We start from the raw sequence: 12,834 nt of genomic DNA, 5'->3' as shown, positions 1-12,834 counted from the left end.
CCCAACCTTATCCATCTCCCCTTACCCGCTCCCATCCCCCTTATCTCTTCTCTCCCAAGTCCCAACCTTATCTTCTTCTCATTCACACTTCTCACCCCCGCCACCACCCCCTCCCCTTCCCTCTCCCGCCACCGCCGCCCCCTCCCCCTTCCTCTCCCGCCCTCTCCCCCTCTGCTCCCCTTCCCCCTCTACTCGCCCCTCACTGGCAGTGAGGAGCGGCAGCGGGGCAAGGTGCAGGGCAGCACTTGGGCGCGTGGGGGCAGCCAACCAGAGGCACCGAGGCGTAGGGGTGCGGCGGCGGGGCACAAGTATTCTTGTTTTTTTTTTGCAAAGGTGGGGCGGCGACGGTGGGGCAGCGGGATGCTAGCGGCGGCCGGGCGGGAGGGCGGGGCAGCCGAGCGCAGCTGGCGGGGTGGCGACGGGGTAGATGTCGGCAGCCGGCGGGGCGGCGGCGGGGGGGGGGGGGGGGGGGGTGGGGCAGCCAAGCGTGGCCGGCGGGATGCGGGGCCGGGCGCTAGCCGGATTTCATTTTTTTTATTTTTTAATACTCCTTTAGTATCGATTATTAGACCCGGTACTAAAAGGCCTCTCTTAGTACCGAAGTAGTAATGCCGATTGCACAACCGGTAGTAAAGGGGCTTAGGAACCAATACGTTTTCCCTAGCAGTGAACTAAGTCTCAGATATTTTTTTGTCGGCCAATTATTAGCCAAATGCCTCTTAGCTAGAAAACTGAAAGACATCAGTATCAATCCAGGCAGGATCCCAAGGAAACTACGTACAGTTTGATTGGAGGATCAACTGAACTGAGCAACGACGAGCTATCATGCATGCATCCTGTCATCACCAACCTCGACTGCTCGACGCATCTCTATCTGTTACCAGCGCTGAAAGCTTATCCGGTGTAACTTGTTCAGGCACCAGCCCAACCAATACATATAATTTAGGCCAATAATTTCAGCAGAATATACATTCTACTCTCAAAAAATAGAGTTATGCATTCCGCTTCATCAGATCATCGATTGCCTATTTGCCTCTACAGGTCAAATATGGGAAAGTCCAAGAAGTTTTCAATCGGAGATAAGAGTATCCTCTACGTCCACTACTACCTATATTTTTCTCCCTCGCCATGTATGCTACCAATGCAAATAAGTGGCGCATGCATGATGACTAACACATGTTCGATCGGGACACACATTGGACCAGGCTAAAATGACACAAACATATGAAATGTTTGTACAACCAAGAACCATCTTGTTTGATTGAAATTCAAATTCATAGGGTAAAAATATATAAAAATGTGAAATACAAGAATCAAACACATGATTTTTTTCTTAATTTATTTTAAAAATTATCGACATTATTATATCATGGTAGGTGACTCACTTGTGATGACTTTGATATGTTGGGTTAATCTCTTGAAGGTGCTTCACGGATAGGTCATACACGCATGACTTCATAGAGAATGGATGTGGGTCCGTGCACGTGAGATTTGCTTTTTTTATACAATAGGAGGGGAGACCCTACTGATTTTATATATATATATATATATATATATATATATATATATATATATATTATAAAAAGAGTATCACTAGTAAAGGGGTTTTAAGAGACAAAGAAAGAAAACCAAATACTGCTAGGGAAAGCGCCTTCAGTACCGGTTCCTAACCCCTTTTAGTACTGGTTGAAGGGGGCAATAATCAGTACTAAAGGGGTATTAAAAAAAAGAAATACCATCGGTATTGAAGGGGTATTAAAAAAAAGAAATCCCACCGGCCTGAGCCACACCCCGCCGGCCTGACTGCCCGAGCCTGAGCCCGAGCCACACCCTGCCTGAGCCGCACCCCGCCGGCCTGATCGCCTGAGCCGCACCCCGCCGCCGTCGCTCCATCCACCTGGCCCCGCATCCCGTCGGCCGCCGGTGAGCTCGGGTCCCGCCGCCACTGCTCCATCCGTCGGATCCCGCCGTCCCGTCATCGCCGCTCCATCCTATTGCACTGAGCCCGCTAGCCACCGCCGCTCCGTCGCCACCGCCGCCCCCGGATCTCATTGCCGCCCCCAAATCTCATCGCCGCCGCCACCCCCGGATCTCGTCGCCGCCGCCGCCGGATCCCGCCGCCGCCGCTCCGTGCCCCGATGGCTGCCGCCGCACCTCGCCCCGCCACCGCTCCTCGCCTCAGGTCCGAGGTGAGGGGTGAATGCAGGGGGGAGGAGAGGGGAGGTCGGGGAGGGATGGATGGGGCCGGTGGAGGGGGAGGGAGGGGCTGGGTCGGCACCTCCTGGAGGGAGGGATGGAGGGGGCCGGTGCGGAGGGAGGGGGAGGGAGGGAGGGGACCGGTGCGGTGCAGAGGGAGGGGGAGGGAGGGAGGGGGCCGGTGCGGATAAGGCTTGCGTGCCACCGGTACTAAAAGTCACCCATTAGTACTGGGTGAAGCCATCACTCAGTACTAAAGGCCCTCAGGCACATTAGTACCGGTTGGAGGCTTCAACCGGTACTAATGGGTGACCTTTAGTACCGGGTGAAACCTCCACCTGGTACTAAAGAGGATCACGGGGGACTCCTCGGGGACTAGCCGTTAGGCCCGATACTAATGCTCATATTAGTACCGGATCGAAATGCAACTGGTACTGAGCGTCGGGATGAATGCTGAGTTTTCCAGTAGCGAAAATATCAAAGACACTAAGAAAGGTTTTTTCCGCTGCTAATGAAGGCGGTGTGTACACCAAACATCTCCTTTATTTAGATTAAGGATATCAAACATCTCTTGCAGCTAGCGACTTCGTTTCTTTGGTACGAAAAGGTGAAGAAAAACAACTCCCAAACCCAAAGTCGCTACCACTAGTAGTCCTCAAGCCAGCGACTTGGCTCTCCATCAGCGGCACGTTGCAATATTAGTGGCGAGTGGCAACAGGTCAAGAGGACACTAGAACCTGCATCGGAGTGGAGCTCGTTGGACGGCAGATAAGCTCCGCTGAGATTGGAATCCATGCGGCAGCATCCTGCAGATTGCATTCCGAAAAGGACACTTTAAAACCTTCCAACCCAAACAAATCCAGCGGCACAGCACATTCACTGTTCACTATAGAAACACCCATGACATGAGAGCTCGAACTCGGTCTCGTTCGTGCGTCCCTTGCTTGCTGCCTTTGCGTTCCCCTCCCTACGCCTAGAAGATGCTCTTTTTCGCCGTGCCAAGTGACTGGTCAGTACTCGTGGGACGGCACGCCCACTGCTGGGCCTCGCTGTCGCTCACCCGCCGTGACCGCTGCGTGCCTTGGGTGGCCTCGCCGAGCAAAATGCGCGTGGGATCTCTGTGCTGTCCCGACGACGGCGACCGGACGGGCGGAGGACTCCTCCGGGGCAGGCTGCACCTGCTGGCCTGCGGCAACTCGGTGGCCGCGCGGCAACACGGAGACATAAAGGACAGCAAGTGTCAGCAATCACAAGATGGACGCACATTCTTTGAAGTTGGGACGCTGACTTCTCTTATCTCTATCTCTAAATAACTTCATCTAGCGGATCTTACCGACACGGACGTATCATTATTATCACTTACTATTAAAGAATAATTGCATGTAAATACAAATATCCTACTAAATCGTAGACTCAGACGTGAGTGTTTGTCACTTAATTCCGTTACCTTTTTCCCCTACTAAATCCTTGAATTTGGTGGCTTCACAATGCTACGATAGTAGATTGGACCCATCAAACTACAGAGAACTTTAGTAGATGGCACCCCAATGCTATGGCCAAAGATCCAATAATGAACCGAACAAACTACATAACGATTGCATCGACAAAATCTAGTTGACAATGTTGTCTATTTTTTCGAAAGACAACAATGTTGTCTATCATTTACACTTTTTCAGTGCTCACATATACACACACAACATTACCACTATGAGTATCTTTCAAAGATTGAGCTATAGATCTCGAGATTGGTGAAGTCACCAATAACGTCTCCTTGTCGACAGCATGTCATCTATCACTAAAAGAATAATTCCGGAGCATCGTGCCAAATCGAGGATTCAAACTCAACTGAGCGGGTTCCATGACAAGCTCAGTTTACAGATTGTTTATCATTTTTTTTTCTCCTCACGATACAATTGTCTATTCCCTCCCTCCAAAAAAGAAAGAAAGATATTTTAAGATTCAAAATTTATCTGGAATAAGATACTGTTACCCATTTAGTATGTGCATGTGCATGCAGTAATCAATTAATAAAAATATGACTAATAGATAGGAATAATCAAGGTTATTTTTATTTTTTATTTATTAATCTGTTCTAGAATCTCTAAAATAACTTTATTAGGAAGGAAGTATGAAATAATGCAATTAAATAAAGCCAGTCCCTCTAATCCAGCGTAAGCTCCCGTTCGGAACGCAGCAAAGTCAAACCTAGCCAGCAGATACTTCGGTCTTGATCCTTTTGTTAACCCCGTTCGCTCCAGACCCTGATTCATTGAACCTGGACACGATTTGACTTTCTCTCTCCTCCGTCTTTGCACTCGTCAAAACCAGCGGAGCTTTCACCGCCTGACCCACAATCGCGTCTACATTCCAAACAACCCTCCGCCATCCAATCTGCAAATTAATAGTAGTACTCCATTGGTAGGGCCCGCGAACTTCTAAAGAAAAAAAAACAAAGAGGAAAAGGTCTCGAGGTTCGACCAAAGTACTTGGAGAGGAACATCATCACAGTAAGCAAAAGAAAATCTCTGCTCTTTTACATTTGTTCGCTTTTCCTTTGTTTCCTACTGCATAAAATTTGTTACCGGGAGGAGAAATATTTCGAAACCGCAGTCATAAAACGTTTATTTCCTGCCTCCGTCTTGTTTCCTTTCGCTGTTCTTTGGGTTCAGTGAACCTGCTTTATGATTTCGAATCAGAACTAATTTTGGGTTTATTCAATACGATTACTTCGTAACCATTTTAGCCAGTAGTTTGGCTGCATCAGATCGATTGTACTAGATGCAATCACCCAAAGAGATTAACTGATCGCTCCTTAGACAAACTGGCAATATGAGAAGCCAGTGCGGCAGATTTCAGAGGCTCATTCCCTCTGCTGCAATTTTCAGCTGCATGTCTCCTTGCACTCTGAGAGACTCATTGTAGTATCCATAAAACTATGATTCATTGGTGTATTTTCAGGAAAAAAAATGCTGAGTGAAATCTGATCCTGACCTAGTAGTTGACTGAACATTCGAGGTCCTCTTCATGCTCTCAGCTGTACTGAATAGTACACTACAATGCGAGCCATTGCCTCACAGGCATAGTGGCATCGAAAGATGGAGAGAGATGAAAGATGGAGAGAGATGGACCAATATGAGAAAGCTAGGACTAGGATGCTTTTCTAAGCAAGTAATGAGAGCCATCGAGAGTGCCTGGAATCTGTTAGCCAGAGAATGCGGTGCTGGTTGCTGTGCGCTTTAGAACCTTCCACCTTGTCACCTCATCACATTTTCATGTGTGGATCTGACTGAAGAACTAGTAATGAATTCGCCCTACCTCTGTGGCGCATGAGTTGAGTTCTTGGACCAAGTTGATGCAATTGACAGCCCATGATACGTGGCCAGTAATGGCAAAGCCAATAATTTACAAATACATCGGTTTTTTTGCGGTGACTATCTGTCGAGCTTGGACTGGTATTTATGCTACATCTTCAGATAGTGATTTGGAATCAGAATTAACAACCCCATTATTGAGGCTTGCTCGTTTGTACTGTGATGTGTGTCTTGTCATAGTTGATAGGAGTTCAGCTTTGCAAAATCTATCGATTGATCAACATGTAAAGTTCCCTAGTACTCCCTCCGTCCCAGAATATAGCTACATTAAGGGTTCAAAATTTGTCCCAAATATAACAATGTGTAGACCACATTTTACATATGAATGGACCAAAATACCCTCATCCTCTTATCTCTCCACGCGTCAACCAAATTGCTGGCTCTCCGAACGGTTCGTCGCACTCTCCCATTATTCCGTGGTAATTGACGTTAATTTGGTGAGGTAAAAGATTTGGCGCACAACTAATTTGGCAGCAAGATTTTGCATGGTGAAAAAAAATTTGCATATTGCAGTTGTTTGCATGGCTTTCAAAATTCAGAGACGTTGAATCTGGTGCCAAATGAATCAGATTTGGCAAGCCCTGCTTTTTAGGCTATACAAATCTGACACCATAGCAACAAAAAGGAAACTCAGCTGGATAACCTGCATCGGATGTGGAGCCAGGCAACGGTTACGCACCCACAAAATTAGCGCGTCTTTATTGTGTAACACACAGCTGTGATGCTAACCGAGGACAATTGAGTCTTTTCATCAACCTTCTTAATCTGTCTGAAAAAAGCTTAACGTAGCTATATTGTGGAATGGAGGGAGTAGTTGTTAATACGAAATGGACTTGAGTTGACAATATGACTGTCTTTCATTTCTTGATTATTTTGATACATGCATATGTACCTGTCCTCTTCTTATTCAGCTGTCGATGTTGAACCTGAACTTGCTACACAAAAGTCCAATCTGTATGCTTCTTACACCAAATATACAGACTAGACAAGTTAGATTTAATTCTTGTCCCTTAGTTTCAGCACATTCTCTTTCAACTGCTGCTGTGTCTGCAAAATCATTTACAACTTGGACGTGGCGTTCAGCAAGCGCCGAGCTGTGCAATAACCTATTCATTATGGAGTTGTTCCCTGCCACCTGCCGCTATGTTGAACATAGTACATGTTTCGTTGCAGATTCATAGCTTGCATTGCTTCTCATCTTGGCACCTATTAAAATAGAGTTTTGACCTTGAGCTGTAGCAAGAGCGACATCTGCATCTGTGTATATATAACGACAGGCAGTCCCTGGATTCTTCACAATGCAATAAAGCAGACCTTCAAACTGTGGGTTAAGTGCTTCTGCTGCTATCAGCACCGTTGCGTATGTTTTCTTTCCTAGTTCATCCTCCATGCTTATACATGATGCTGTGATCAGAAGTTTATTGGCTTCATCGGAAACAACTCATTGGTTCTGTTGACTGTTTAGTGCTTGTTAGTAATACATTCATGCATGTGTTTGTTCAATTCCCTTGGTTCTTCAAAACAAACAAATATTATGATCTCGCTTCGTTTTGATCTTTACTGTTCGTAGCTGCTACAACCTTAGTTGCACCATGCATACATGCTGCTGGTTGTGTGCTATGTGATGTGAGTTTTGATTCACAAAAATTCTGTTTTTTTTTCATCTTTAACTGGTAGAACCAATGGATATACAATCTGTATCTCCTGTGCTACCCAGTTGATCAACGATATTTTCTTGCACTACCATGCTGCCGATGTGACTCCTTCTTGCTTCTCTACTTTGCTCCACAGGTAGGCGTATACTCCTGAAACACCAGTAATGCCACGAGCGGTGTCTGATGGAGGGGAAGGCTTCGAAGACATCGCCAGCCGGACGTCATCACACCGCCGCATGGACAGCATCCAACATGGGCACGGCTACAAGGTCGGCTTCCCGCCGAAGAAGGGACTCTTCGCCGAGTTCTCCGACGCAGTGAAGGAGACATTCTTCGCTGACGATCCGCTGCGGGAGTACAAGGACCTGCCCAAGTCCAAGAAGATATGGCTCGGCCTGCAGCAAGTCTTCCCCGTGCTCGACTGGAGCAGGGACTACTCCCTCGGCAAGTTCAAGGGCGATCTCATCGCCGGGCTCACCATTGCCAGCCTCTGCATACCCCAGGTCAGTGAACTTACACCTCTCTTGCTGATCAGCAAAAGCACAGTCCATGAACTGAGGCAATCTGATATGTATAACACGTACCTTCAACTACAGGACATAGGTTATTCGAAGCTTGCTAACCTGCCACCTCATGTCGGACTATGTAAGTGCACCCATACACATTCATCTCTTCGTTCTAGTTGAGATCACTACCAGCAACTGAGTTGATCAGAGAAGTGTGGTCACCAATTTTACAGACAGCAGCTTTGTCCCGCCTCTGATATATGCGGCGATGGGCAGCTCCAGGGATATAGCCATCGGCCCTGTGGCTGTGGTGTCGCTGTTGCTCGGTACTCTCCTCCAGAATGAGATTGACCCGAACACGCACCCACTGGAGTACAGCCGGCTGGCGTTCACCGCGACGTTCTTCGCAGGGGTTACTCAGGCTGCGCTTGGATTCTTCAGGTCAGTGCCTTCTGATGATTCTCATTTTGTTAATTCTTGTGGCCTCTTGGAATGGACAGTTTATGTAGTCTGTAACTGAACACTCTGACAGGCTAGGGTTTCTCATAGAGTTCTTGTCTCATGCTGCCATCGTCGGATTCATGGCCGGTGCTGCCATTACAATTGCTCTTCAGCAACTGAAAGGTTTCCTTGGAATTGCACATTTCACCAAGAAAAGTGATATTATCTCAGTCATGGAATCGGTCTGGGGCAATGTTCACCATGGGGTAAGATATTGTACCGTGTGGATCTTTTTCTCTTGTCTGATGAAAACCCCAATATTTGAGACTTGACACAATTTATTCTTGCACTCTTGCTGCAGTGGAATTGGCAGACAATACTGATCGGCGCATCCTTCCTGGCATTCCTTCTGGTTGCCAAGTACATTGTAAGACAGCATTACAAGCTCCAGAATCACATCTTCGTAAAACTGTTTGCGGTAATCACTGTTTCTTTCAATAATTCAGGGGAAGAAGAATAAGAGGTTCTTTTGGGTCTCCGCAATCGCACCGCTCATTTCAGTGATCATATCCACCTTTTTTGTGTACATCACTCGTGCAGACAAGCATGGTGTTTCAATTGTAAGTCATACTTGATTACTTTCAGAAAGGCAACTGTATCTTATCAGTTGAAGTTAACAACAATGATCATCACTGAATAACTGCAGGTCAAGGACATAAAGAAAGGCATCAACCCACCTTCTGCTAGTCTCATATACTTCACTGGCCCATACTTGGCGACAGGATTCAGAATTGGGGCAGTAGCTGGAATGATAGGCCTAACGGTGAGTCTAACCCTTTCTCTTTTTAAGGAAAAACAGACTTCTTAACCTAAAATGTTCAAATTTATGATAACATGGGGGGAAAAACTCTATGTTAGAAATGTGCTAATTAATCAAGGGATGCAAATTTATCAGGAAGCAATTGCAATTGGAAGAACATTTGCTGCACTGAAGGACTACCAGATTGATGGGAACAAAGAAATGGTGGCTCTAGGAACCATGAACATTGTTGGTTCAATGACTTCTTGCTACGTAGCCACGGGTAACAATTAATTCAGCCTAAAACAATTCGTAGCCCATACAGATGTGCCATTTTTCTGACAGAAGTTGTTCCCCATAGGTTCTTTCTCACGGTCAGCAGTTAATTACATGGCTGGCTGCAAAACAGCAGTATCAAATGTTGTTATGGCAATTGTTGTAATGCTTACACTGCTGTTGATCACCCCATTGTTCAAGTACACTCCCAATGCCATCCTTTCCTCTATCATCATATCAGCGGTGCTTGGCCTAATTGACTATGAGTCAGCCTACCTTGTCTGGAAAGTTGATAAATTGGACTTTCTAGCATGTCTGGGAGCATTCCTCGGTGTCATATTTTCATCAGTGGAATATGGCTTGCTCATTGCGGTGTGAATCACAACCATTTCTTATATGCTACCAACAATTGAATTCTGGTATAGTAGACGAATAGATTTTGACTGTTGAATTTTTTTTGTGAATAGGTTGCGATATCACTTGCTAAAATTCTTCTCCAAGTAACACGGCCAAGAACAGCTTTACTCGGAAACCTTCCACGAACAACTTTATACAGGAATGTTGAACAATATCCAGATGCCACCAAGGTTCCAGGGGTGCTAATTGTTAGAGTGGACTCAGCTATCTACTTCACAAACTCCAACTATGTTAAAGAGAGGTAAAAATGCTTGTAATCAAAAGTTGCTTCTGTTACTGCAAAGACTACTATTATAAGGTTTCAGAGTGGCGTATTTTTATACTTGTCACCGATACAGCTTCTTTTGATAAAATGAGGTGAACCTGAGGCATTTATAAATAACTTAAATATCAAAAATAAAGGATAGGATGCTGATGCTTGCAATAAATATCAATAAACCCTTTTCCATCCAGGTCAACATGTGACAGATAAGGATTTGGCATGCCAAGCACTAAGTTATATTTTAGATCCGTCCATTGAATTACACTTTGAAAATTTTGAAATAAAACTAGATGATGTGATTACCAGCATTATTGTTTTTTTCCATTCGAACTGATAATTTCTTAATTTGGAAGGTAACATCAATGCTAAAGCTGTTATATGATCTTCAGAAGCAGAAAGACAACTTGCAGTTCCTTTCAAAGAAAGTGCATGATTACATTAGAAGCTTTTCTAGAATTGGCTTCATGTGTAAACACATTATAAGATGAATATTTTCACAGCATAAGATTAAATTAGGTGCGATTCGAGAAATATTAAATTAGGTGCATTATACTATAACGGAAGTGTGTTATGATTTTGAAAGTAGTTAGAGAGAGAAAAAAAAATGCATCATTACAATATATTTTTCAGGATCCTGAGATGGCTCAGAGATGAGGAGGAACAACAACAGGACCAGAAGTTAGCCAAAATTGAGTTTCTGATTGTTGAACTATCTCGTAAGAACATCATTTTGTCTCAAACAAGGCAGTATTCTTTTTATAATATAAACTACAGGTAGTGATTCAGAAAATTGCTTTAACTCTGAACAGCTGTAATTGACATCGACACGAGCGGAATCCACGCCTTGGAGGAGTTATTAAAAGCACTTGAAAAGCGCAAGATTCAGGTAAATAGCCGAATCAAACTTTACAGCTATTAGTGGTCTAGCTGCGGTATTGCTAGTCTGCTACCACAAAAATGTTCATGGAAGAAACCCTTCACTAAAATCAAAACGTCTTTCTATCACTTACAGCTGGTTCTTGCCAATCCCGGACCAGACGTGATCCAGAAGCTCCGCGCAGCGAAATTCACAGAACTGATTGGTGAAGACAAGATATTCCTGACAGTCAGCGACGCCGTGAAGAAATTTGCTCCCAAGGTGGTGGATAATGTCTGAAGGGGTTTCAGAGTCATGTACAGGAGGGGCAACGGGAAGTCTAGCTATTCTTTTCCAGTGACCGGTGTGAATTTATAGAGCTAGAAGCAGAACGGAACGGGAGTAAATGACAAGGTCTGCCAAATGGTGAATAAAGAAGATGCGCTAGAGTTGGAGCGCATCACGTTTTGCGAGATGTGGTTGGATAAAAAGCAGATGTTGGTGGCCTAGTTGGGTGTCTATGTCAGTCCGTGGTTGTGGGGTATGTTCTCTGTTGGCAGGCACTTCCGAGATTGAAGGTTTGATGGATCAGAAGATACCGATTCCTGACGATTAACACATCACCATTCATCGTTGAAAGAAGAGTCACCTGTTTGGGATTTCAGTCTCCACGTCTATATCTTATAGTAATTATCCCCTTGTTTCTCGTAATTCCAGGCTTTATATGAGGTTTTCGTTTTACATTTGCCTATGTATATTCTGTTACGCTGATGCATTCCTAAGGGTTCCCTGAAATAAAAGGATTGATTGTGTAGCGTGAGGAATTTATTGAAGAGGAAAATCCTGACTTTGTTTCCTCCAATCCTACCGGACATGCATGTGCAAGAACCAAGATGCATCGAATGCCGCACTTGCCTCCCTAGTCCCTAGCTAGCGATTCGACAGTGAAGCAGAGTGTCACAAGGCTCACCTGGCCGACCGGAATCGGCTAGCCTAGCCGAGATGGTCCGTGACGGCGGACAGCCGATCAACAGTCGCTGCCGTGCCACCCACACGTGCTGCAGTCCTAAGTCGCCCAGGGAAAGCTGACGGGCTACGGTGCCGGCGCGCCGGTAGAGGGCAGGAGGAAGCAGCGCGGGTGCTCGCCCGCCGTCCGCCACCCGACCTGCACGCCCGCACCCTATGGTCTGATTGGTTCCCTGCACCACCCACCCCGGATACGAGCTCCCCGCATGCAACCTCGAGCTGATTGGTTATCTGGACTAGGTGCTGAGCTTGGCTTGCTGCGTGCAAAAAGCGTCATGGAGCCTGGCTCCCGGGGTGCGGCTGAAACCTTCGTTTCCCCGGAACCAGGCTCGCGCGGTGCATGGATGAGCACATGGGCAGCATGTCAGTGAGAGGAAGCAGTTGGCGGTGCATGCAACCAATCAATTTCTCTTGTTGGTCTGGCTGCGTTGAAACGCAAACCAATCAGCCCGCTAGCGCACCTCAGGAGCCTGGCCAACGGGGGCCTGCATGACCTGTGCGAGCCAGGCTGCGACCGGAAGGAAACCAATCAGACCCTAGTCGCCACACTCGGTCTCGCGATGTCGCCCGCACCCTAGTCTCCACACTCGGTCTCGCGGTGTCGCCCGCCGCCATTGATTTGGGCGTGCGCTGGACCGGACCGCGAGTGCGCTGGCGGCCCGCCCGCCCGCGCCCCCTTGGCTGCTGGCCTGGCACAGCCCAGAGGCGATTGTTAGGTTAGCCGCGGGCCGTGGCCTTCTGGGCGGAAGATGGGCCACACGGCCTCGGACGCAGTCCAGCTGTGCAAATCTACGCGAGATTTGGGCGCAAGATGAGCCCGTCACTCGTTCGTCTTCCTCGTGCTACTCCCTCCTCCCTTCCGATGGGGCAGCCCCCCACATCGTCGCCCCGTGTCCCCGCCCTCCTCCCTTCTCCCATGACGGCGCGACGCCCCCCTCGCGGCTTCATCCTCCCTCCACACGTGGAGACCCCTCCCATTGCTTCCGTACCCTCGCGCTCCCTCAACACGCCATCGCCGCGCGCCTCGCA

General features: G+C 47.0%; 1 protein-coding gene across 1 annotated transcript; it reads left to right on the top strand.

Annotated features, from left to right (window-relative positions):
- Window positions 1-7,386: 7,386 nt before the first annotated feature.
- On the top strand, window positions 7,387-11,593 carry LOC117839334 (sulfate transporter 1.2). The gene is made up of 13 exons (XM_034719639.2): window positions 7,387-7,725; window positions 7,819-7,867; window positions 7,962-8,169; window positions 8,261-8,435; window positions 8,531-8,596; window positions 8,676-8,789; window positions 8,876-8,992; window positions 9,125-9,251; window positions 9,330-9,616; window positions 9,712-9,902; window positions 10,554-10,639; window positions 10,733-10,809; window positions 10,936-11,593. The coding sequence occupies exons 1-13, from the start codon at window positions 7,387-7,389 to the stop codon at window positions 11,077-11,079; spliced, it is 1,980 nt and encodes a 659-aa protein (XP_034575530.1). The 3' UTR covers window positions 11,080-11,593.
- Window positions 11,594-12,834: the final 1,241 nt, after the last annotated feature.

Source organism: Setaria viridis, chromosome 9 (genome assembly GCF_005286985.2).
Source record: "Setaria viridis chromosome 9, Setaria_viridis_v4.0, whole genome shotgun sequence".
In the NCBI taxonomy this organism is placed as follows: domain Eukaryota; kingdom Viridiplantae; phylum Streptophyta; class Magnoliopsida; order Poales; family Poaceae; genus Setaria; species Setaria viridis.
Note: the sequence above shows the minus strand (reverse complement) of the source record. Positions and strands in the feature narration are given on the sequence as shown.

Coding starts and splice junctions, on each gene's coding strand:
- LOC117839334 (XM_034719639.2), top strand. CDS start 7,387: ATGCCACGAGCGGTGTCTGATGGAGGGGAAGGCTTCGAAGACATCGCC. Junction 8,170..8,260: donor GCTGCGCTTGGATTCTTCAG/GTCAGTGCCTTC, acceptor ACACTCTGACAG/GCTAGGGTTTCTCATAGAGT. Junction 8,436..8,530: donor GGGGCAATGTTCACCATGGG/GTAAGATATTGT, acceptor CTCTTGCTGCAG/TGGAATTGGCAGACAATACT.